Source organism: Pseudochaenichthys georgianus, chromosome 4 (genome assembly GCF_902827115.2).
Source record: "Pseudochaenichthys georgianus chromosome 4, fPseGeo1.2, whole genome shotgun sequence".
Classification (NCBI taxonomy): domain Eukaryota; kingdom Metazoa; phylum Chordata; class Actinopteri; order Perciformes; family Channichthyidae; genus Pseudochaenichthys; species Pseudochaenichthys georgianus.
In genome coordinates this window covers 241,315-268,507 of record NC_047506.1, presented here as the reverse complement: position 1 = coordinate 268,507, position 27,193 = coordinate 241,315, and the positions used below count along the sequence as shown (strand labels likewise).

Here is a 27,193-nt window from a genome sequence, read left to right as displayed (position 1 = left end):
TGTTGTACAGACGAACAGGACAGAACAAGAAATAATAACAAAAAAATTATAAAATACAAAATAATAAAAATAAGCATCATTACCTCTACAGGGGGTCCGCAGGGTCTTAAAAAGTATTACAAGTTGATAAATCAATTTAGCGAAAATTAAGGCTATTAAAAAGTATGAAACGGCATTTTCCAAGGTATTACATTTTGTAGCTTGTTTCCAATAAGTATCTAAATGGTCCAGAGAGGTTGTGTTCTACAGTCTGCCTGAATGTAGTCATGGCGTAGGTGTGTCGTGTGATTCTGTGGAGTTTATTGATGGCATCCCGTTGGGTCTGACGTCATCTGAACAGGACGTCGCACGCTCACTGCTTGATAGCGCGCGAAGGTCCGTTTACGCCGGTTGCTAAGCAACATCGTTATGGGGAAATGCAAGTCTGCGTCCAAATGGATGGAAGATAAGGAGGAAGGACAATCAATACTGTATATAGTCAATGTGAGGTGAAGTGTGTCGCCAAGGTAACCGGTTAGAACTCCAAGTGGCGATGAGGTCTTAAAATGTATGGAAAGGGTCTTAAAAAAGGTCTTTACAGGTCTTACATTGACTTCAGGATTCCTGCAGACACCCTGCTCTACCGAGAAGGTTGTTTTTGTTTTGTTTGCAGGATTACGGACAAACTATGGGCTGATTTTCATTAAACTTGGTCAAAGAGTGTAGAATAGAGCTGCAACTTATCATTAATTCATTTTAGATAAAACTTCCGATTGTCTAAAAATAATTCCTTTATTCCTTCCTTCAGTCAGAAAATATTAAAACATACACATCCCAGTTTCTTAGGCGTTTGCTAAATGTGTTTTGTCAGTTTAAAATGCAAAGATATTGACTTAGATGTAATATAACATTTAAAAAAGCGTCAAATCTCCATATTTGAAAGGCTGAAAACTGCATTTTAAGGCATTTTGCATGAAAAAAGTTGGTCAGAATCAGGTTTATTGTCAAGTAGCTTTTCACATGCAAGGAATTTGCTTTGGTATATTTTGCATATATTAACACAGAAATAGATGTGTACAATAAACATAAAAACACCTAAAAAGTGTAATGAAAATATGACACACTTCTGTAAAAGAAACATCTGCAGTATATTTTAAATTTAACGGGACGGATACACGCATAATTAAAAATGCATTGAGAGTTACGGTATGGTTTTGGTTGAGGTTTAAATTCTCCAAAAGCACTTCCTTTTTTTTACAAATATTTGTATTGGTATTTCGTTTTTTCAGCATAAGACATTGTACAAGTATATATCCCATAAAGGAAAATCAAAAACAAAATAATACAAGAAAGAGAGAAAAAAAATAATAATAAAAAGAAAGACATACACATACATACACAAGTGGACATGTGGTAAACATTGTAATTTAAACATTGCAAGTTACAGGGCCGGTAGACAAGCAGGCATATCACATCCAACCAATGTAGAGGACAAGGTCAATTAGGAGGCGCATGTATTTCCAGATACTCCAAGAATTCCCCCCATATTTGATGGAACACTTCAGGCTTTCCCTTTATGGCAAATGTCAATTTTTCCAAAAGCACTTCTAGTTTTAAGGTTTGTTTTATTATTCGTTCGTTGTTGTCTTCTAAGTTTAAGCATGCAAGAAATCCCAGTTCATTAAAAAAGACTGTTAAGCTACGTGTTGATTTACAATCCCTCTGCAGTCGTTAGCCAGTATACTCGGTGTGATACAGATACTGGACACTTGTTGTATATTTCACTGCAGCCTTACCCTCAGTGCTCTAACCTGCTTTCAGGTGCCAGTGTTGTTTTACCATAATTAGGTACGTTTGTTTAGCTGAACTAATTATCCGCTCTGAAGGGCTGGCTCTGCTCTGCTCTGAATGTGGCTCTTTAAAGTGTTGATTTGCCTTTTGTGAGGGTCTGACCTGCAGGCTGCCGGCCCCCGGGGGTCCGACCTGAGCAGGGTGTGGCTGCTGATTGAAGACACTGACTGCAGGTCGTGGTTGTGCTTAACTTTTCAGACAGCTTTCAAATTATTCTGACCGCAGGGCAGGAGTTTTAGCCCCCCGCCCGGCAGAAACAGAAGCGGTGTCTGACCTCCTCCCTCGTCATCTAGCAGAGCAGCGAGCAGTGCTACATTAAAAATACCTATCTTTTTAATATGGCTTTTAATTTGGGTTAAAGGTCGCGTGTCATGGCCATTTCCACTGATCATAATTCGTTTGTTGAGGTCCACTAGAATAGATCCAAACTCACATTGGTTTCTCATGCAGCATCTCTGTGTAGTCTGTGTATTCACTCTCTGTCCTCCTTGTTGGAGCTCCTGCCCCCCCCCCCCCCTCCCTGTGAGCCCACTGTGCTCTGATTGGTCAGCTCGCCCACTCTGCTCTCATGAGTCCACCACCGTTACAGCAGAACATCAGGGATTATGTGTTACAATGGCGTTTGTTAGCAACCAGGAAAGGACACCAGTAAGGACACACAGATGAGAATGCTGCGTGGGGTCTGGGGGCCGTGTTGGCGGGACGCTGCGGGGCTCGCTGCTGCTCTACTACTGGTGTCGTTTCCTGGTTGCTGCGTGGGGTCTGCGAGACAGCGAGACATCACGAAACTCAGCCTGAACTCAGCCTGAGTACCATGGACGCGGGAAGGGGGGGTGCTGAGGGGGCTGCAGCACCCCCATCTGGATCTGCGAGGCTCCACTGGCACCCCCAGACTCTGCAGACCGGTTACATGCAGAACAACCTTCATAACACAAGGGGACGGGGTGATAACCAGAAAAGCATGGCATGATTCTCACCGGTATCATTGTCCATGTTTTACTGTATTTTTTCTGTTTTGCTTTTATTTTACATTTTCTTTTTAAATTGTTTTATTTTAACCTATTTTAATTTCTTGTCAGCTTTAATTCAAGGGAATTTCAGTCGGATCACTTTAGATATTTTATCTTGTTCTGTATTTATTTGAATATTGTTGTTGTGTTTTCTGTAAAGCAGACAAATACAGTTTATTATTGTAGCCAACAAAGTTATTTATTTTTCTGTCCATAGATTATATTTAGTATGATAACATGTGTTCTGATTGGTCTAAAGCAGGGGTCTCAAATTCAAGGCCCGGGGGCCAAATCCGGCCCGCGACTTCATTTTATGCGGCCCCGCAAGAGCTTGCAAAGAATATAATACGTTTATTATACCGGTTACATGCCACTTTACAGAAGCAGGTTGCCCATAAACTACATGTCCCACAATGCATCTCGTTTTGTGACATGCGCATTGAAGAGACTTGCAATTATTTGCCCTGGACTTCTGCTTTCAGACGTAGTTAACTACGAAGTTATTATCCTATCCGATAATAATCCAATTCAGAGGCAATAATGTCATATAATACATTATTTTATATTTATATTTATATCGTTACAACCGGCCCTTTGAGTGCAACCTTTATGCGAATGTGGCCCGTGATGAAATTGAGTTTGACACCCCTGGTCTAAAGCTTTGAAGTGTGGTACTGACATACTTTGGGGCAATAACTAACAGAATAACTTTGACATTATTGGATAAAAGGAAAACCCTCAGTTCAGCTTTAACATTCAAGTCAACATTTTTGAAAAATAAGGAAAAACCTAAAACAATTTGGAAGCATTTTTTGGCAACATATCAAGGCAATAATGAAACCTGGTTGTACGTGATATGCATCGTGAACACTTGACAACTAATGCCCTCCTGTTAAACGTCCTGCACGTGACGTATTTGCCTTACACTACGTACGCATGCACATATTTTGATATGTGTTGCATTTTCATAAATTACAAACGCTCAACGGTGCTCCTTTTTGTTTCTGAGATACAGCCATATTCTAATCGTACTATATTTTCGTCTTTGGGCACAATGTTTTTCCTTAAAATATAATAAAACACATAAGTCCAATGTCCCCACACACTGAATAAACTATGAGAAGAAAAACGTCATTTTCAGCCAAATATTTTTGACTGATTTTGACTTTTCAAAATTTTAGCTTGCAGAGTTTTCAGTTAAAAAATAAGGTTCTGCTAGATTTAGACACTTTGCAAAACAATAGTTGTAAACTAGGGCATTCCCATGCACGATCCACAAAGGTCTAAAAGCAGCTTCCCACTTGTCCGAAGCCCGTTCCACTTCATGAAGTCATTCCCACATTTCTACAGAGCCCCGTCACACTATCTAGAATCAATGCATGTTTCCACAACAGATACATCAGTCCTCTCTGATAGATACAAGCAATCTACAGGAGTCACATTGTTGTTCCCTGGGGGGGGGTCTGCATGAGGATTGCTTAGGGGGTGCAGAGGAGCTTTTCTTATGCTAATGCTGCTGCAGGTTAACTCTCACAGAACACAGACGACTGCACCTCTCACTCTGCAGCCTGCTGCCGGCCTCATGGATTACTTTGATCCATTGACTTCTATCCATTTGGGAATACATCGTGCGCCTATGTGGACGAAACAAAGCGTGCACATAACATTGGTTTGCGTTAAATACGATAGAATTGAAGCAAAGGCAGTGCAATTAAGATAGAAATCCTCCACAGTCGTAGTTTTTGCTGCTTTTTCTCGATTGCCATGGAGTTTACCGTCCGGGGAAAGTGAGGGAAATGAATGCGTATTATTGCAGCTATCCTTTCAGCACAATAGTAACCCTCTGCTCAGCTGACACCTCGAAGGAGCTTCAAAGGTGTCGTAAGGAGACGCTGCTTCTCCTGCAGAAAGGGTGTGGTCTCAGGTGTTGGACAGGTAGAGCCCTCCCCCCTCTCTCCTCCCGGTATATATGACCTCCCAGAAGATTCCTATAGAAGCTCCTGCCTGTCCACTTTGCATCCGTCGTCCACATCGCTCCTTCAGAGTGACGAAAAGAGATTTGTGGAATCCTGGAGCCAGTGGAGCAAACAGCAGCAGCTCTGCTCAACCTCAGCGCCAACATGTTGTACCTGGAGACGGGCTCCACCACGGCCTACAGCGAGGTAAGGCTTCCCGTAGATGGACCCCCAGAGCTCCATGGGACAGGGAAACGCCACAAAACAGTTGAAGGCCTTGTATTTTGGGCCTAAAGTGAATGTCAGTCCTCTAAATAATCAGAAATGACTTGACACTGGATACTTTTGGGGTAACCAACGCATTTCATTTCGAATTTGTCATAGATTTTGCTCATTTAAAGCGAGTGGCGACGAGAAACTAGAAAACGCGGGGAACATGGTTTTGCATTTGTGTGTGTGTGTGTGTGTTTGCGTGCACATCTGAGCAGGGGAATGTAAACACCTGGAGGTTTTCTTTTTCTCCTGTGAAATGGCTGCTGTCTGGCTTTGATTTGAAGAGTTGCATCTGAACACTTTCCAAAAGGCGTTGGAGGTGTTTCGCTTTGCGTGCTGTAAAGTTTTTCCTTTCATTGGAAACTATTAAAATATAAAGAATGCCAAAAGTAAATGAAAGAACGCTTCTTATTGTGAAGTCATTAGAAACTTTTTATGATAACATTTTGTTGGATTAAGATGGGAGCTTTCCTTTGCTCTCAGCGCCTCTCTTTAAGACGCCTGAAGTTTACATTAAACTCTTTTGTTCCTTGAAGACAAAACAAATCTCCAATGACGTTTTTTATTCATCAAATCGAGGAATGTTTCTCAGTTCGAGAAGAAAAATCTGATTCCCATTTTTCACTGTGAAAGTGCAAGTGTCGTGATTGATGGCTCTGTTTGCACGGTAAACACCTGGAGGATGTTTAACAGTGAATTCAATGATAAGAAGTTTGTACAGAAGTTTCTTTCAGCTTGTTTTTTCTCAGTCAGAAAACATGACATTATCGTGATTTTGGGACGTTTGTCTTTTCATCAGTTTAACCATCATGTTGTCCTAGCAACACAGAAAGAACTGGGCCTTTCAGCTTCACAGTATTTGCCTCAAAGTGTGAAAAACATTGCTTTAGTTTCAGGATGTTCTGTATTTGCGCTGAGACTTCAGGCGTCTTTCCTTTAGCGACGTCTTGTGTCTCGCTCCTTGTGTTTCTCACCCTGCATCCGCACAGCGGCGCGCTGATGGATCCTCAGATTGCAGGTTGCAGATAGCAGGTGTGTCAGGTCACTGTCTTTTAAGTTGTTGAGCAGGGGGTCTTTAAGTGGTGTCCGGCTCAGGGTGTGTGTGAGGGGGGTGTCGGGTTCCCCCAGCCTGCCAGGAGCCGCTGCCAGGCGCTGCTGTTTAGTCCAGCATCGTAATTGCTTTAATGGTGTGTTGATGTAGATACAATCACCTACTCTGCCCACCCCAGCAGGTATAAAAGGTGTAGATAGACCCCCACCCCAGCCCCACCTCACCCCCCCACCCTGTTGATCCTTTAATGCCTCCCTCCCCTGTGGTCACTCATCACGGTCCCCTCCATGCTCTCATGCTAAGGGTCACCAGAGAGTGGGAGTTATTCCCCCTCAGGCTGGGTCTGCTCTGGTTCCTGTCGTCTGTTTTATCACCGAACAGCAGCACTAATGCGTCTCCTTAAAGGCTTCGGAACGTTTACAGTTTTTGTGCTATTTTGCTTTCATAGCAAGTCTTTTTTTAGCCTGGTCAAAACAAAACATCCAAAATACATATTAAGGTGTTTATTCCACTGTGTGTCTGTAGATTTATCCTAAAATCCCTATCAGTAATAACGCCTTATATGCTTTTCTAAACATATAATAGCTGTAATAGTAATAGCTTTTAAGAAAACTTGTAATCCTAAATATGATTGTCTTAATGTGATGTATGAACTGGCGAGGTTTCATGGTGATATCTATTGATTTGACGCTATTCACCCGTAGTGTACAAAATGGATGGATTTGAGAAAACATAGCAAGGCTGGTTTCTCAAATTGTGTTTTTTCTACTACGCTGCTGTTTAGTTTAATTCCTATCTATATTCTGAAGGTCATTCAGAGGGCTCTGTTCACACGTCATCAACAGCCTGATTTATAGAGCATCTTATAAATCATAACTGACTGTTGACAGTGCCTTCTGATTTATGGAGTGCTCCGAAGAGATCTCCAAAAACCTTTGACTCTAATATGTGAACAAAAAGACTTTTGGCTTCATCGGATATTCAAATGTCTGATATGCAACGCAACCTTTTCAAATGTACAATCAACATGTATGCAACTGCGTGACTTGCATCGCGTTGTTTAAGAGTCTTATGAGAAGTGGAGCAGGATTTTATTGGCTCGACATTCTGCCTGCAGTGTTGGCAGACATGACTTTATAGAGCGCTGCAGGATGATGTTTTTGTGTAGACCAACCCTGCAGATAGCTTGGGACTTTTCCATTGGATCGTCGTGGAGAATAATCTCTGTGGCGAACAACACATTGTGACACTGACGAGACAATCTTCTCAAGTTACGCACATGCAAAAACTAAAGTAAGAATTGAGACGAACAACAGCACGGTTGCACAACTTCACATCACCACGACGCAACTAACGAGGTGCAGAAATGCTGACTAATTTCCCGGACTCGTTTCTGCACCATCATGATCTGAAGCCTCTCCACACGGCTGTTCTTAATAATCAAACCATTGTTTTAATTTGTTTAACAAGCCTACATGACACTCTTAAGGTTTCTACAAAAAACACTTATCCTGACAACATATTATTTTATTAATGAGGTAGTTTTCTTTTGTGGGTAATGCAAAAAGAAATGTAAGAATCCGGGCTAACGTTAGCATTAATGCGAATTCTGGATTTTAAAGCCATAAGATTATTAAGCAAATGACTTACTGTTGATCATTAGGAAAGGCTTTAGTAATATTTGCCTCCTTGGGGCATTTATCTTGCTTTCCCTACGCCACAAGAAATACCTTAAATGTGACACCATGCCATTAACCTTTAAGCTAGTGCTGGCATTGTGTGTTGGACTAATCTGATATGTGTAGGAGATATGTCAGATCCTAATCAACAGACTTTTATTCTGAAGTCTCCTCTCCCCGCCGACCCCAGCACTTATCTCAGACAAAGAGGAGCTGAGAAACAGACTGCACCACCTTTTAAAAGCGTTATTAAAGGCTGTTGGGGATGTCAAGCTGCTGATTTACCGCGTTCCCAAAGGCCTCGACGCACACGCTGTAAACACGAGGAATTTTTTAGGAGCCGTCGAGGTGGTTATTAGACGGTTTTCTGTATTATAGTGGAATCAGATCTGATGAAAGGTTCTTTTTAAAGCTTGATAGCCCAACTTCCACTCGATTGAACATTAAAACACGATGAGCTCAATTATCCCTTAATTCATTCAGACAGCAGCAGCAGCACTCTGCAGAGCCCTGTGGTTAATGGGAAGTATTCGATGTCAGGCTTTTCTTCACAATAATCATTTGACTTTGATAATTGGTGGCTGTCACTCGCTGCTGCTGCTGCACAGTTCAAAAGAAATCACTGATATCATGAAGGTGACTTACAGGAGAACACCGCCCAGCAGGAAATAAGTCACCCTTTAGTTCACATGAAGAACACCAGCTGTTCACCTTTCTCTTCCTTCACAGGATAAAAGAACATCATTTGAATTATTGAGTCACTTATTCTTTGTCACTTCGGTTTGAAGCATATATTTTGTTCTCCTCTGAGATGGATAATCGTACATTACATGTTACTTGTTAGACGCTTTTATCTAAAATAGATTTCGATCCATCTTTTTAAGTGTTTTTGTTGCCTTAATCGTGTACTGTATATACAACTTTTAACTGGTCTTATTCTGCTAAGTAATGTCTTCAGTTGTAATGCTTGTGTTGTCCTGTTAAGATGGAGTATAAAGTTGAAGGAAATAATAGTGCAATTACCTGAACTACCTTGTTAATTATATTACTTAGTAAATTAACTTAGTTACTTTCCACCACTGCTCTAAGCCCTTTGAGTTTAGACCTTTATATGTGTGTAATTAGCCCATTGTAAGGGAGTGTGTGAGGAAGGCTGGAGGGTCTACTCCTGGTGTGTGTGTGTGTGTGTGTGTGTGTGTGTGTGTGTGTGTAGTGTGTGTGTGTGGTGTGTGTGTGTGTGTGTGTGTGTGTGTGTGTGTGTGTGTGGTGTGTGTGTGTGTGTGTTTGTGTGTGTTGTGTGTGTTGTGTGGTGTGTGTGTGTGTGTGTGTGTGTGTGTGTGTGTGTGTGTGTTGTGGTGTGTGTGTGTGTGTTGTGTGTGGGTGTGTGTGTGTGTGTGTGTGTGTCCCACTTGTCCTTTAACACCTGCATCCCAGTATAACTCTCCAGGCAGATCCTATATTCCTAGTTTTTTTTAGTGGTGGTGAAGCAGCCCTCGCGCCTACACACACACACACACACATCACACACACACACACACACACACACACACACCTTGACCCCCGTCCTCACACAGCTTTCACCGGCAGCGCTCTGCACAAGTATGTGAGGTTCACTCTGCTGACCTCTCTCAGGTGTGTCGTCTGTAAAGGAGCAAGCTTTAAATGTCACTGCAGGATTACTTCACCCACAAAATGACCCGTCTGACCAGAGCTACCTTGCATTTCTGAAGAAGAAAAAGTCAATGTTTAATAAAGTACATTTGTACAGAAAAACTATTCAAACCATCCGTTTACAAGCAAACACTTCGCAGGCCTTAATCTAGTTGTTATTATACCTTGCATGAAAACATTTGCAAGTCAGATCTTTTTACATTCTACCCAAATGAGGAACTGCGTATCATTTACTTGCCGTCTGTTACCTCGAGCATAAACAATATATGTATACATATATATGTTGTACAGGTGAGCAAGGGTCCAAAGCTTTTTCTGAATAAGGTTTTAGTGGAAGTGAATTAATTTGTTAAGAAGTGGAAGCATGCAAGAAAACACCATTTATTTCTCTCTAAGAACTCGAGGGTAAATGCGTGAAAAAGAAAAGAAAGAAACGCACATTTAGGGACGTTTTCTTTTTTTTAGCACAACATATATAATTGGCAAGTGCTGACAACTGGACATTACATAGTGTTTATAAAGTACATATACACGTACATATTTGTTCATCGTGGGTTCCTTTGTTTGTAAAGGCTTTTTCTGATGTGGGTTTGCCTCCATTTACTTTTCATCATCAAGACTGTTCTCGATGAACTTCACTCGCAGCGGAGGAGTCTTAAAGGTTACACGGTTTGAGTAGCTTTGAGGTTGAAATGCTCCTTTGATAGTTAAATGGCCGCAGTAGTCCGGTGGTCATCTTGCGGCGGCTAACACCTGGCAGAGTGAGGGGTGTGAGGCGGACAGCTGTGGTCGGCCGTGCTTGAAATAAACAAGAGGCCCTGCAGAGATTAATGGTGTTGCTGTCTGAAGAGCGAGGGCCGTGGCCCCGCGTCCAGGAATGTGCCGTTTATAAATGGATAGGAATGGGCTGAGAGGAAGGGGCTGGCTGCGGCCCAGGTGTATCTCCATCCTGCTCACAGCATACCACTCCTCTGTCTGCATAGCTGCGACACCGCATTGATCCAACCCAATGAAATCTGACTTTGAATAGACATAAAGACATATGTGAGAGTCAGGAAGGAGTTGGACTGTAAGCACGACACAAGGGACGAGGCTTTACGTGGCTCTCAAAGCCAACTTCATTGTGAATCTTTCAAACAAATATATATAAGAATATTATATACCTATATATACACAATCAAAAGACACATTTATACATATGCACACATTAAGACCTAAATAAGTAGAAAGTACAGGTATTTGGGTTCAACATGTAAGAAGTAGAAAGTACAGGTATTTGTGTTCAACATGTAAGAAGTAGAAAGTACAGGTATTTGTGTTCAACATGTAAGAAGTAGAAAGTACAGGTATTTGTGTTCAACATGTAAGAAGTAGAAAGTACAGGTATTTGAGTTCAACATGTAAGAAGTAGAAAGTACATGTATTTGTGTTCAACATGTAAGAAGTAGAAAGTACAGGTATTTGAGTTCAACATGTAAGAAGTAGAAAGTACAGGTATTTGTGTTCAACATGTGAGAAGTAGAAAGTACAGGTATTTGGTTCAACATGTAAGAAGTAGAAAGTACAGGTATTTGTGTTCAACATGTAAGAAGTAGAAAGTACAGGTATTGTGTTCAACATGTAAGAAGTAGAAAGTACAGGTTTTGAGTTCAACATGTAGAAGTAGAAAGTACAGGTATTTGGTTCAACATGTGAGAAGTATTCTCTAAATAGAGAGTTTAGAAAAGGAAATGTTACAAATAGGGATGTAATGATACCAAAAACTTACGGTACGATAATATCGCGATATTGAAAAATAAAGAAAAAAAAATGTTAGGAATATGAGCACGTCCACATTTCCAGGTAGAAGCTGGGATGTTCGGGCGTTTGCAAAACCCCCTGCTGTGGAAAAACTCTCTCGCTTGGTACTGATGTTGCTGGGACAGAGATATGCTTTGGCCATGGGTCAGCAGTGGGCAAATGTGCATCGTCTCTCCACCACTTCAACAACAATACAGTTGTCCAAGAAGGTGAGGCTTATTGACAGAGATATAGATATACTGTTGGTACTTGTCCCTGTCTCTAGGTGTGAACATGTAGCCCTGTATACGATGTCCTTTTGTGTTATCTGTTGTTTTATGTTCATGTTGTAACCTACTTGCTGCCATGTTGGACAGGTCTCCCTTGAAAAAGAGATCGATGATCTCAATGGGACCATCTGGTTAAATAAAGGTTTAAAACAAAAACAATTTAAAAATAAATTAAAGATTTTGTCAGTCTCACGACGGTATCGAGACATTTATTTATCGCGATATATCGTTACATCCCTAGTTACAATGTTTAAAAATATAAGCCACAGTATCAAGACAGATTTTTGTGCCACAAATACTTTTTTATTGAAGACACATAGAAAAGGCATTTGGTACATTGATAGGAACCACAGTTACAAATGACCAACAGTTCAAAGCTACTCGTGTTCAGCTTAGTCTCTACTATTGTACATCAATTGACAAGTCGTACATAGTTGATCTTCACTTGAAGGCGTACATATTTAAACCACAATTATAACCAAAACAGACCAAGTAGCCAAAATGTAAGAGAGTGTTGTACAGACGAACAGGACAGAACAAAAAATAATAAAAAAATAAATACAAAATAATAAAATAAGCATCATTACCTCTACAGGGGGTCCGCGGGTCTTAAAAAGTATTACAAGTTGATAAATCAATTTAGAAAATTAAGGCTATTAAAAAGTATGAAAGGCTATTTTCCAAGGTGTTACATTTTGTAGCTTGTTTCCAATAAGTATCTAAATGGTCCAGAGAGGTTGTGTTCTACAGTCTGCCTGAATGTAGTCATGGCGTAGGTGTGTCGTGTGATTCTGTGGAGTTTATTGATGGCATCCCGTTGGGTCTGACGTCATCTGAACAGGACATCGCACGCTCACTGCTTGATAGCGCGCGAAGGTCCGTTTACGCCGGTTGCTAAGCAACATCGTTATGGGGAAATGCAAGTCTGCGTCCAAATGGATGGAAGATAAGGAGGAAGGACAATCATACTGTATATAGTCAATGTGAGGTGAAGTGTGTCGCCAAGGTAACCGGTTAGAACTCCAAGTGGCGATGAGGTCTTAAAATGTATGGAAAGGGTCTTAAAAAGGAATCTACATTGACTTCAGGATTCCTGCAGACACCCTGCTCTACCGAGAAGGTTGTTTTTTTTTGTTTGCAGGATTCGGACAAACTATGGGCTGATTTTCATTAAACTTGGTCAAAGAGTGTAGAATAGAGCTGCAACTTATCATTAATTCATTTTAGATAAAACTTCCGATTGTCTAAAAATAATTCCTTTATTCCTTCCTTCAGTCAGAAAATATTAAAACATACACATCCCAGTTTCTTAGGCGTTTGCTAAATGTGTTTTGTCAGTTTAAAATGCAAAGATATTGACTTAGATGTAATAAATTTAAAAAAGCGTCAAATCTCCATATTTGAAAGGCTGAAAACTGCATTTTAAGGCATTTTGCATGAAAAAAGTTGGTCAGAATCAGGTTTATTGTCAAGTAGCTTTTCACATGCAAGGAATTTGCTTTGGTATATTTTGCATATATTAACACAGAAATAGATGTGTACAATAAACATAAAAACACCTAAAAAGTGTAATGAAAATATGACACACTTCTGTAAAAGAAACATCTGCAGTATATTTTAAATTTAACGGGACGGATACACGCATAATTAAAAATGCATTGAGAGTTACGGTATGGTTTTGGTTGAGGTTTAAATTCTCCAAAAGCACTTCCTTTTTTTTACACATATTTGTATTGGTATTTCGTTTTTTCAGCATAAGACATTGTACAAGTATATATCCCATAAAGGAAAATCAAAAACAAAATAATACAAGAAAGAGAGAAAAAAATAATAATAAAAAGAAAGACATACACATACATACACAAGTGGACATGTGGTAAACATTGTAATTTAAACATTGCAAGTTACAGGGCCGGTAGACAAGCAGGCATATCACATCCAACCAATGTAGAGGACAAGGTCAATTAGGAGGCGCATGTATTTCCAGATACTCCAAGAATTCCCCCCATATTTGATGGAACACTTCAGGCTTTCCCTTTATGGCAAATGTCAATTTTTCCAAAAGCACTTCTAGTTTTAAGGTTTGTTTTATTATTCGTTCGTTGTTGTCTTCTAAGTTTAAGCATGCAAGAAATCCCAGTTCATTAAAAAGACTGTTAAGCTACGTGTTGATTTACAATCCCTCTGCAGTCGTTAGCCAGTATACTCGGTGTGATACAGATACTGGACACTTGTTGTATATTTCACTGCAGCCTTACCCTCAGTGCTCTAACCTGCTTTCAGGTGCCAGTGTTGTTTTACCATAATTAGGTACGTTTGTTTAGCTGAACTAATTATCCGCTCTGAAGGGCTGGCTCTGCTCTGCTCTGAATGTGGCTCTTTAAAGTGTTGATTTGCCTTTTGTGAGGGTCTGACCTGCAGGCTGCCGGCCCCCGGGGGTCCGACCTGAGCAGGGTGTGGCTGCTGATTGAAGACACTGACTGCAGGTCGTGGTTGTGCTTAACTTTTCAGACAGCTTTCAAATTATTCTGACCGCAGGGCAGGAGTTTTAGCCCCCCGCCCGGCAGAAACAGAAGCGGTGTCTGACCTCCTCCCTCGTCATCTAGCAGAGCAGCGAGCAGTGCTACATTAAAAATACCTATCTTTTTAATATGGCTTTTAATTTGGGTTAAAGGTCGCGTGTCATGGCCATTTCCACTGATCATAATTCGTTTGTTGAGGTCCACTAGAATAGATCCAAACTCACATTGGTTTCTCATGCAGCATCTCTGTGTAGTCTGTGTATTCACTCTCTGTCCTCCTTGTTGGAGCTCCTGCCCCCCCCCCCCCCTCCCTGTGAGCCCACTGTGCTCTGATTGGTCAGCTCGCCCACTCTGCTCTCATGAGTCCACCACCGTTACAGCAGAACATCAGGGATTATGTGTTACAATGGCGTTTGTTAGCAACCAGGAAAGGACACCAGTAAGGACACACAGATGAGAATGCTGCGTGGGGTCTGGGGGCCGTGTTGGCGGGACGCTGCGGGGCTCGCTGCTGCTCTACTACTGGTGTCGTTTCCTGGTTGCTGCGTGGGGTCTGCGAGACAGCGAGACATCACGAAACTCAGCCTGAACTCAGCCTGAGTACCATGGACGCGGGAAGGGGGGGTGCTGAGGGGGCTGCAGCACCCCCATCTGGATCTGCGAGGCTCCACTGGCACCCCCAGACTCTGCAGACCGGTTACATGCAGAACAACCTTCATAACACAAGGGGACGGGTGATAACCAGAAAAGCATGGCATGATTCTCACCGGTATCATTGTCCATGTTTTACTGTATTTTTTCTGTTTTGCTTTTATTTTACATTTTCTTTTTTAAATTGTTTTATTTTAACCTATTTTAATTTCTTGTCAGCTTTAATTCAAGGGAATTTCAGTCGGATCACTTTAGATATTTTATCTTGTTCTGTATTTATTTGAATATTGTTGTTGTGTTTTCTGTAAAGCAGACAAATACAGTTTATTATTGTAGCCAACAAAGTTATTTATTTTTCTGTCCATAGATTATATTTAGTATGATAACATGTGTTCTGATTGGTCTAAAGCAGGGGTCTCAAATTCAAGGCCCGGGGGCCAAATCCGGCCCGCGACTTCATTTTATGCGGCCCGCAAGAGCTTGCAAAGAATATAATACGTTTATTATACCGGTTACATGCCACTTTACAGAAGCAGGTTGCCCATAAACTACATGTCCCACAATGCATCTCGTTTTGTGACATGCGCATTGAAGAGACTTGCAATTATTTGCCCTGGACTTCTGCTTTCAGACGTAGTTAATTACGAAGTTATTATCCTATCCGATAATAATCCAATTCAGAGGCAATAATGTCATATAATACATTATTTTATATTTATATTTATATCGTTACAACCGGCCCTTTGAGTGCAACCTTTATGCGAATGTGGCCCGTGATGAAATTGAGTTTGACACCCCTGGTCTAAAGCTTTGAAGTGTGGTACTGACATACTTTGGGGCAATAACTAACAGAATAACTTTGACATTATTGGATAAAAGGAAAACCCTCAGTTCAGCTTTAACATTCAAGTCAACATTTTTGAAAAATAAGGAAAACCTAAAACAATTTGGAAGCATTTTTTGGCAACATATCAAGGCAATAATGAACCTGGTTGTACGTGATATGCATCGTGAACACTTGACAACTAATGCCCTCCTGTTAAACGTCCTGCACGTGACGTATTTGCCTTACACTACGTATGCATGCACATATTTTGATATGTGTTGCATTTTCATAAATTACAAACGCTCAACGGTGCTCCTTTTTGTTTCTGAGATACAGCCATATTCTAATCGTACTATATTTTCGTCTTTGGGCACAATGTTTTTCCTTAAAATATAATAAAACACATAAGTCCAATGTCCCCACACACTGAATAAACTATGAGAAGAAAAACGTCATTTTCAGCCAAATATTTTGACTGATTTTGACTTTTCAAAATTTTAGCTTGCAGAGTTTTCAGTTAAAAAATAAGGTTCTGCCTAGATTTAGACACTTTGCAAAACAATAGTTGTAAACTAGGGCATTCCCATGCACGATCCACAAAGGTCTAAAAGCAGCTTCCCACTTGTCCGAAGCCCGTTCCACTTCATGAAGTCATTCCCACATTTCTACAGAGCCCCGTCACACTATCTAGAATCAATGCATGTTTCCACAACAGATACATCAGTCCTCTCTGATAGATACAAGCAATCTACAGGAGTCACATTGTTGTTCCCTGGGGGGGGTCTGCATGAGGATTGCTTAGGGGGTGCAGAGGAGCTTTTCTTATGCTAATGCTGCTGCAGGTTAACTCTCACAGAACACAGACGACTGCACCTCTCACTCTGCAGCCTGCTGCCGGCCTCATGGATTACTTTGATCCATTGACTTCTATCCATTTGGGAATACATCGTGCGCCTATGTGGACGAAACAAAGCGTGCACATAACATTGGTTTGCGTTAAATACGATAGAATTGAAGCAAAGGCAGTGCAATTAAGATAGAAATCCTCCACAGTCGTAGTTTTTGCTGCTTTTTCTCGATTGCCATGGAGTTTACCGTCCGGGAAAGTGAGGGAAATGAATGCGTATTATTGCAGCTATCCTTTCAGCACAATAGTAACCCTCTGCTCAGCTGACACCTCGAAGGAGCTTCAAAGGTGTCGTAAGGAGACGCTGCTTCTCCTGCAGAAAGGGTGTGGTCTCAGGTGTTGGACAGGGTAGAGCCCTCCCCCCTCTCTCCTCCCCGGTATATATGACCTCCCAGAAGATTCCTATAGAAGCTCCTGCCTGTCCACTTTGCATCCGTCGTCCACATCGCTCCTTCAGAGTGACGAAAAGAGATTTGTGGAATCCTGGAGCCAGTGGAGCAAACAGCAGCAGCTCTGCTCAACCTCAGCGCCAACATGTTGTACCTGGAGACGGGCTCCACCACGGCCTACAGCGAGGTAAGGCTTCCCGTAGATGGACCCCCCAGAGCTCCATGGGACAGGGAAACGCCACAAAACAGTTGAAGGCCTTGTATTTTGGGCCTAAAGTGAATGTCAGTCCTCTAAATAATCAGAAATGACTTGACACTGGATACTTTTGGGGTAACCAACGCATTTCATTTCGAATTTGTCATAGATTTTGCTCATTTAAAGCGAGTGGCGACGAGAAACTAGAAAACGCGGGGAACATGGTTTTGCATTTGTGTGTGTGTGTGTGTGTTTGCGTGCACATCTGAGCAGGGGAATGTAAACACCTGGAGGTTTTCTTTTTCTCCTGTGAAATGGCTGCTGTCTGGCTTTGATTTGAAGAGTTGCATCTGAACACTTTCCAAAAGGCGTTGGAGGTGTTTCGCTTTGCGTGCTGTAAAGTTTTTCCTTTCATTGGAAACTATTAAAATATAAAGAATGCCAAAAGTAAATGAAAGAACGCTTCTTATTGTGAAGTCATTAGAAACTTTTTATGATAACATTTTGTTGGATTAAGATGGGAGCTTTCCTTTGCTCTCAGCGCCTCTCTTTAAGACGCCTGAAGTTTACATTAAACTCTTTTGTTCCTTGAAGACAAAACAAATCTCCAATGACGTTTTTTATTCATCAAATCGAGGAATGTTTCTCAGTTCGAGAAGAAAAATCTGATTCCCATTTTTCACTGTGAAAGTGCAAGTGTCGTGATTGATGGCTCTGTTTGCACGGTAAACACCTGGAGGATGTTTACAGTGAATTCAATGATAAGAAGTTTGTACAGAAGTTTCTTTCAGCTTGTTTTTTCTCAGTCAGAAAACATGACATTATCGTGATTTTGGGACGTTTGTCTTTTCATCAGTTTAACCATCATGTTGTCCTAGCAACACAGAAAGAACTGGGCCTTTCAGCTTCACAGTATTTGCCTCAAAGTGTGAAAAACATTGCTTTAGTTTCAGGATGTTCTGTATTTGCGCTGAGACTTCAGGCGTCTTTCCTTTAGCGACGTCTTGTGTCTCGCTCCTTGTGTTTCTCACCCTGCATCCGCACAGCGGCGCGCTGATGGATCCTCAGATTGCAGGTTGCAGATAGCAGGTGTGTCAGGTCACTGTCTTTTAAGTTGTTGAGCAGGGGGTCTTTAAGTGGTGTCCGGCTCAGGGTGTGTGTGAGGGGGGTGTCGGGTTCCCCCAGCCTGCCAGGAGCCGCTGCCAGGCGCTGCTGTTTAGTCCAGCATCGTAATTGCTTTAATGGTGTGTTGATGTAGATACAATCACCTACTCTGCCCACCCCAGCAGGTATAAAAGGTGTAGATAGACCCCCACCCCAGCCCCACCTCACCCCCCCACCCTGTTGATCCTTTAATGCCTCCCTCCCCTGTGGTCACTCATCACGGTCCCCTCCATGCTCTCATGCTAAGGGTCACCAGAGAGTGGGAGTTATTCCCCCTCAGGCTGGGTCTGCTCTGGTTCCTGTCGTCTGTTTTATCACCGAACAGCAGCACTAATGCGTCTCCTTAAAGGCTTCGGAACGTTTACAGTTTTTGTGCTATTTTGCTTTCATAGCAAGTCTTTTTTTAGCCTGGTCAAAGCAAAACATCCAAAATACATATTAAGGTGTTTATTCCACTGTGTGTCTGTAGATTTATCCTAAAATCCCTATCAGTAATAACGCCTTATATGCTTTTCTAAACATAGCTTTTAAGAAAACTTGTAATCCTAAATATGATTGTCTTAATGTGATGTATGAACTGGCGAGGTTTCATGGTGATATCTATTGATTTGATGCTATTCACCCGTAGTGTACAAAATGGATGGATTTGAGAAAACATAGCAAGGCTGGTTTCTCAAATTGTGTTTTTTCTACTACGCTGCTGTTTAGTTTAATTCCTATCTATATTCTGAAGGTCATTCAGAGGGCTCTGTTCACACGTCATCAACAGCCTGATTTATAGAGCATCTTATAAATCATAACTGACTGTTGACAGTGCCTTCTGATTTATGGAGTGCTCCGAAGAGATCTCCAAAAACCTTTGACTCTAATATGTGAACAAAAAGACTTTTGGCTTCATCGGATATTCAAATGTCTGATATGCAACGCAACCTTTTCAAATGTACAATCAACATGTATGCAACTGCGTGACTTGCATCGCGTTGTTTAAGAGTCTTATGAGAAGTGGAGCAGGATTTTATTGGCTCGACATTCTGCCTGCAGTGTTGGCAGACATGACTTTATAGAGCGCTGCAGGATGATGTTTTGTGTAGACCAACCCTGCAGATAGCTTTGGGACTTTTCCATTGGATCGTCGTGGAGAATAATCTCTGTGGCGAACAACACATTGTGACACTGACGAGACAATCTTCTCAAGTTACGCACATGCAAAAACTAAAGTAAGAATTGAGACGAACAACAGCACGGTTGCACAACTTCACATCACCACGACGCAACTAACGAGGTGCAGAAATGCTGACTAATTTCCCGGACTCGTTTCTGCACCATCATGATCTGAAGCCTCTCCACACGGCTGTTCTTAATAATCAAACCATTGTTTTAATTTGTTTAACAAGCCTACATGACACTCTTAAGGTTTCTACAAAAAACACTTATCCTGACAACATATTATTTTATTAATGAGGTAGTTTTCTTTTGTGGGTAATGCAAAAAGAAATGTAAGAATCCGGGCTAACGTTAGCATTAATGCGAATTCTGGATTTTAAAGCCATAAGATTATTAAGCAAATGACTTACTGTTGATCATTAGGAAAGGCTTTAGTAATATTTGCCTCCTTGGGGCATTTATCTTGCTTTCCCTACGCCACAAGAAATACCTTAAATGTGACACCATGCCATTAACCTTTAAGCTAGTGCTGCATTGTGTGTTGGACTAATCTGATATGTGTAGGAGATATGTCAGATCCTAATCAACAGACTTTTATTCTGAAGTCTCCTCTCCCCGCCGACCCCAGCACTTATCTCAGACAAAGAGGAGCTGAGAAACAGACTGCACCACCTTTTAAAAGCGTTATTAAAGGCTGTTGGGGATGTCAAGCTGCTGATTTACCGCGTTCCCAAAGGCCTCGACGCACACGCTGTAAACACGAGGAATTTTTAGGAGCCGTCGAGGTGGTTATTAGACGGTTTTCTGTATTATAGTGGAATCAGATCTGATGAAAGGTCTTTTTAAAGCTTGATAGCCCAACTTCCACTCGATTGAACATTAAAACACGATGAGCTCAATTATCCCTTAATTCATTCAGACAGCAGCAGCAGCACTCTGCAGAGCCCTGTGGTTAATGGGAAGTATTCGATGTCAGGCTTTTCTTCACAATAATCATTTGACTTTGATAATTGGTGGCTGTCACTCGCTGCTGCTGCTGCACAGTTCAAAAGAAATCACTGATATCATGAAGGTGACTTACAGGAGAACACCGCCCAGCAGGAAATAAGTCACCCTTTAGTTCACATGAAGAACACCAGCTGTTCACCTTCTCTTCCTTCACAGGATAAAAGAACATCATTTGAATTATTGAGTCACTTATTCTTTGTCACTTCGGTTTGAAGCATATATTTTGTTCTCCTCTGAGATGGATAATCGTACATTACATGTTACTTGTTAGACGCTTTTATCTAAAATAGATTTCGATCCATCTTTTTAAGTGTTTTTGTTGCCTTAATCGTGTACTGTATATACAACTTTTAACTGGTCTTATTCTGCTAAGTAATGTCTTCAGTTGTAATGCTTGTGTTGTCCTGTTAAGATGGAGTATAAAGTTGAAGGAAATAATAGTGCAATTACCTGAACTACCTTGTTAATTATATTACTTAGTAAATTAACTTAGTTACTTTCCACCACTGCTCTAAGCCCTTTGAGTTTAGACCTTTATATGTGTGTAATTAGCCCATTGTAAGGGAGTGTGTGAGGAAGGCTGGAGGGTCTACTCCTGTGTGTGTGTGTGTGTGTGTGTGTGTGTGTGTGTGTGTGTGTGTGTGTGTGTGTGTGTGTGTGTGTGTGTGTGTGTGTGTGTGTGTGTGTGTGTGTGTGTGTGTGTGTGTGTGTGTGTGTGTGTGTGTGTGTGTGTGTGTGTGTGTGTGTGTGTGTGTGTGTGTGTGTGTGTGTGTGTGTGTGTGTGTGTGTGTGTGTGTGTGTGTGTGTGTGTGTGTGTGTGTGTCCCACTTGTCCTTTAACACCTGCATCCCCAGTATAACTCTCCAGGCAGCTCCTATATTCCTAGTTTTTTTTAGTGGTGGTGAAGCAGCCTCGCGCCACACACACACACACACACACACACACACACACACACACACCTTGACCCCCGTCCTCACACAGCTTCACCGGCAGCGCTCTGCACAAGTATGTGAGGTTCACTCTGCTGACCTCTCTCAGGTGTGTCTGTCTGTAAAGGAGCAAAGCTTTAAATGTCACTGCAGGATTACTTCACCCACAAAATGACCGTCTGACCAGAGCTACCTTGCATTTCTGAAGAAAAAAGTCAATGTTTAATAAAGTACATTTGTAACAGAAAAACTATTCAAAACCATCCGTTTACAAGCAACACTTCGCAGGCCTTAATCTAGTGTGTTATTATACCTTGCATGAAAACATTTGCAAGTCAGATCTTTTTTACATTCTACCCAAATGAGGAACTGCGTATCATTTACTTGCCGTCTGTTACCTCGAGCATAAACAATATATGTATACATATATATGTTGTACAGGTGAGCAAGGGTCCAAAGCTTTTTCTGAATAAGGTTTTAGTGGAAGTGAATTAATTTGTTAAGAAGTGGAAGCATGCAAGAAAACACCATTTATTTCTCTCTAAGAACTCGAGGTAAATGCGTGAAAAAGAAACGCAGAAACGCACATTTTAGGGATGTTTTCTTTTTTTTAGCACAACATATATAATTGGCAAGTGCTGACAACTGGACATTACATAGTGTTTATAAAGTACATATACACGTACATATTTGTTCATCGTGGGTTCCTTTGTTTGTAAAGGCTTTTTCTGATGTGGGTTTGCCTCCATTTACTTTTCATCATCAAGACTGTTCTCGATGAACTTCACTCGCAGCGGAGGAGTCTTAAAGGTTACACGGTTTGAGTAGCTTTGAGGTTGAAATGCTCCTTTGATAGTTAAATGGCCGCAGTAGTCCGGTGGTCATCTTGCGGCGGCTAACACCTGGCAGAGTGAGGGGTGTGAGGCGGACAGCTGTGGTCGGCCGTGCTTGAAATAAACAAGAGGCCCTGCAGAGATTAATGGTGTTGCTGTCTGAAGAGCGAGGGCCGTGGCCCCGCGTCCAGGAATGTGCCGTTTATAAATGGATAGGAATGGGCTGAGAGGAAGGGGCTGGCTGCGGCCCAGGTGTATCTCCATCCTGCTCACAGCATACCACTCCTCTGTCTGCATAGCTGCGACACCGCATTGATCCAACCCAATGAAATCTGACTTTGAATAGACATAAAGACATATGTGAGAGTCAGGAAGGAGTTGGACTGTAAGCACGACACAAGGGACGAGGCTTTACGTGGCTCTCAAAGCCAACTTCATTGTGAATCTTTCAAACAAATATATATAAGAATATTTATATACCTATATATACACAATCAAAAGACACATTTATACATATGCACACATTAAGACCTAAATAAGTAGAAAGTACAGGTATTTGGGTTCAACATGTAAGAAGTAGAAAGTACAGGTATTTGTGTTCAACATGTAAGAAGTAGAAAGTACAGGTATTTGTGTTCAACATGTAAGAAGTAGAAAGTACAGGTATTTGTGTTCAACATGTAAGAAGTAGAAAGTACAGGTATTTGAGTTCAACATGTAAGAAGTAGAAAGTACATGTATTTGTGTTCAACATGTAAGAAGTAGAAAGTACAGGTATTTGAGTTCAACATGTAAGAAGTAGAAAGTACAGGTATTTGTGTTCAACATGTGAGAAGTAGAAAGTACAGGTATTTGAGTTCAACATGTAAGAAGTAGAAAGTACAGGTATTTGTGTTCTACATGTAAGAAGTAGAAAGTACAGGTATTAGTGTTCAACATGTAAGAAGTAGAAAGTACAGGTGTTTGAGTTCAACATGTAAGAAGTAGAAAGTACAGGTATTTGGGTTCAACATGTGAGAAGTAGAAAGTACAGGTATTTGAGTTCAACATGTGAGAAGTAGAAAGGACAGGTATTTGGTTCAACATGTGAGAAGTAGAAAGTACAGGTATTTGAGTTCAACATGTGAGAAGTAGAAAGTACAGGTATTTGAGTTCAACATGTAAGAAGTAGAAAGTACAGGTATTTGAGTTCAACATGTAAGAAGTAGAAAGTACAGGTATTTGTGTTCAACATGTAAGAAGTAGAAAGTACATGTATTTGTGTTCAACATGTAAGAAGTAGAAAGTACAGGTATTTGAGTTCAACATGTAAGAAGTAGAAAGTACAGGTATTTGTGTTTAACATGTAAGAAGTAGAAAGTACAGGTATTTGGGTTCAACATGTGAGAAGTAGAAAGTACAGTTATTTGAGTTCAACATGTAAGAAGTAGAAAGTACAGGTATTTGTGTTCAACATGTAAGAAGTAGAAAGTACAGGTATTTGGGTTCAACATGTAAGAAGTAGAAAGTACAGGTATTTGTGTTCAACATGTAAGAAGTAGAAAGGACAGGTATTTGGGTTCAACATGTGAGAAGTAGAAAGTACAGGTATTTGAGTTCAACATGTGAGAAGTACAAAGTACAGGTATTTGAGTTCAACATGTAAGAAGTAGAAAGTACAGGTATTTGAGTTCAAAATGTAAGAAGTAGAAAGTACAGGTATTTGTGTTCAACATGTAAGAAGTAGAAAGTACAGGTATTTGTGTTCAACATGTAAGAAGTAGAAAGTACAGGTATTTGGGTTCAACATGTGAGAAGTAGAAAGTACAGGTATTTGTGTTCAACATGTGAGAAGTAGAAAGTACAGGTATTTGAGTTCAACATGTAAGAAGTAGAAAGTACAGGCATTTGTGTTCAACATGTGAGAAGTAGAAAGTACAGGTATTTGAGTTCAACATGTAAGAAGTAGAAAGTACAGGTATTTGAGTTCAACATGTGAGAAGTAGAAAGTACAGGTATTTGAGTTCAACATGTATTTGTGTTTAACATGTAAGAAGTAGAAAGTACAGGTATTTGAGTTCAACATGTAAGAAGTAGAAAGTACAGGTATTTGTGTTCAACATGTAAGAAGTAGAAAGTACAGGTATTTGAGTTCAAAATGTAAGAAGTAGAAAGTACAGGTATTTGAGTTCAAAATGTAAGAAGTAGAAAGTACAGGTATTTGGGTTCAACATGTAAGAAGTAGAAAGTACAGGTATTTGTGTTCAACATGTAAGAAGTAGAAAGTACAGGTATTTGGGTTCAACATGTAAGAAGTAGAAAGTACAGGTATTTGTGTTCAACATGTAAGAAGTAGAAACTACAGGTATTTGGGTTCAACATGTGAGAAGTAGAAAGTACAGGTATTTGTGTTCAACATGTAAGAAGTAGAAAGTACAGGTATTTGTGTTCAACATGTAAGAAGTACAAAGTACAGGTATCTGTGTTCAACATGTAAGAAGTAGAAAGTACAGGTATTTGGGTTCAACATGTGAGAAGTAGAAAGTACAGGTATTTGAGTTCAACATGTAAGAAGTAGAAAGTACAGGTATTTGTGTTTAACATGTAAGAAGTAGAAAGTACAGGTATTTGAGTTCAACATGTGAGAAGTAGAAAGTACAGGTATTTGAGTTCAACATGTAAGAAGTATAAAGTACAGGTATTTGGGTTCAACATGTGAGAAGTAGAAAGTACAGGTATTTGTGTTCAACATGTAAGAAGTAGAAAGTACAGGTATTTGAGTTCAACATGTAAGAAGTAGAAAGTACAGGTATTTGTGTTTAACATGTAAGAAGTAGAAAGTACAGGTATTTGAGTTCAACATGTAAGAAGTAGAAAGTACAGGTATTTGTGTTCAACATGTAAGAAGTAGAAAGTACAGGTATTTGTGTTCAACAAGGAGTTGGACTGTAAGCACGACACAAGGGACGAGGCTTTACGTGGCTCTCAAAGCCAACTTCATTGTGAATCTTTCAAACAAATATATATAAGAATATTTATATACCTATATATACACAATCAAAAGACACATTTATACATATGCACACATTAAGACCTAAATAAGTAGAAAGTACAGGTATTTGGGTTCAACATGTAAGAAGTAGAAAGTACAGGTATTTGTGTTCAACATGTAAGAAGTAGAAAGTACAGGTATTTGGGTTCAACATGTGAGAAGTAGAAAGTACAGGTATTTGAGTTCAACATGTAAGAAGTAGAAAGTACAGGTATTTGTGTTTAACATGTAAGAAGTAGAAAGTACAGGTATTTGAGTTCAACATGTGAGAAGTAGAAAGTACAGGTATATGAGTTCAACATGTAAGAAGTAGAAAGTACAGGTATTTGGGTTCAACATGTGAGAAGTAGAAAGTACAGGTATTTGTGTTCAACATGTAAGAAGTAGAAAGTACAGGTATTTGAGTTCAACATGTAAGAAGTAGAAAGTACAGGTATTTGAGTTCAACATGTAAGAAGTAGAAAGTACAGGTATTTGAGTTCAACATGTAAGAAGTAGAAAGTACAGGTATTTGTGTTCAACATGTAAGAAGTAGAAAGTACAGGTATTTGAGTTCAAAATGTAAGAAGTAGAAAGTACAAGTATTTGAGTTCAACATGTAAGAAGTAAAAGTTAAAAGTCATCAGAAAAATAAGTAGTGGAGTAAAGTACTGATACCAGAAACATGTACTGTTTCTTTACGGATCGAACAACCTCAAGTTCCCCGGATAACTAACGATGCCATGTCTTTGTTTTGTCTCCAGTCGCAGTACACGAACCTGGGTCTCCTGAACAGCATGGATCAGAGCATCCAGAACGGAGGCTCCACCTCCACCAGCCCCTACAACAACGATCACTCCCAGAACAACGTGGCGGCGCCTTCACCCTACTCCCAGCCCAGCTCCACCTTCGACGCCCTCTCCCCCTCCCCCGCCATCCCCTCCAACACAGACTACGCCGGGGGACACACCTTCGACGTGTCCTTCCAGCAGTCCAGCACCGCAAAGTCTGCCACCTGGACGGTAAGAATCACATATCACTGCATTAAAGGCCACCTATTATGCAAAGTCCACTTCTCCATGTCTCTACATCAACATGTGTCCCCTCTTCTCCATGTCTCTACATCAACATGTGTCCCCTCTTCTTCATGTCTCTTCTACATCAACATGTGTCCCCTCTTCTCCATGTCTCTTCTACATCAACATGTGTCCCCTCTTCTCCATGTCTCTTCTACATCAACATGTGTCCCCTCTTCTCCATGTCTCTTCTACATCAACATGTGTCCCCTCTTCTCCATGTCTCTTCTACATCAACATGTGTCCCCTCTTCTCCATGTCTCTTCTACATCAACATGTGTCCCCTCTTCTTCATGTCTCTTCTACATCAACATGTGTCCCCTCTTCTCCATGTCTCTTCTACATCAACACGTGTCCCCTCTTCTCCATGTCTCTTCTACATCAACATGTGTCCCCTCTTCTTCATGTCTCTTCTACATCAACATGTGTCCCCTCTTCTTCATGTCTCTTCTACATCAACATGTGTCCCCTCTTCTTCATGTCTCTTCTACATCAACATGTGTCCCCTCTTCTTCATGTCTCTTCTACATCAACATGTGTCCCCTCTTCTTCATGTCTCTCCTACATCAACATGTGTCCCCTCTTCTTCATGTCTCTTCTACATCAACATGTGTCCCCTCTGTGGAAAGAGACTCTGAAAGTTTCAGGAACAAAGATTCTCTCTCTTTTTGATCCATTTCTATAAAAACCTGTCTGAAAATGAGCTGATCAGATTTTGGCCACTTGATGATGTCATCACGATGTCTTGTCTCGTGTAACCGTTAGCCAATCAGCAACCAAGGTAACCCCCCCCCCCCTTATCACCTGAATCTCCTCTAGAGCTCCATTCAGTTCTTTGTAACCAAATGTCTCTCAGAGGGGCGTGGGGAGGGGCTCCTTATTTTCATCTAAAGTAACAGACAGAGAATCAGCACTTTGGAAACGGGGCTGAAAGGGGAGGGGATTGTGGGTAATGCTGCAATGATCTGTTTGGTGTTTCA

General features: G+C 40.8%; 1 protein-coding gene across 3 annotated transcripts in view; it reads left to right on the top strand.

Annotated features, from left to right (window-relative positions):
• tp63 (tumor protein p63) overlaps window positions 1-27,193 on the top strand; it is a 68,761-nt gene that overhangs the window by 16,094 nt on the left and 25,474 nt on the right. For 2 of the 3 annotated variants that reach the window (XM_034080256.1, XM_034080263.1), the window contains exons 1-2: window positions 16,946-17,020; window positions 25,902-26,159. In XM_034080256.1, coding sequence (XP_033936147.1) covers window positions 16,979-17,020; window positions 25,902-26,159 — 300 coding nt within the window. In that variant the 5' untranslated portion in view covers window positions 16,946-16,978. Of the gene's footprint in view, window positions 1-16,945; window positions 17,021-25,901; window positions 26,160-27,193 lie in introns of those variants that run through there. The other variant, XM_034080248.1, reaches the window with a different exon arrangement.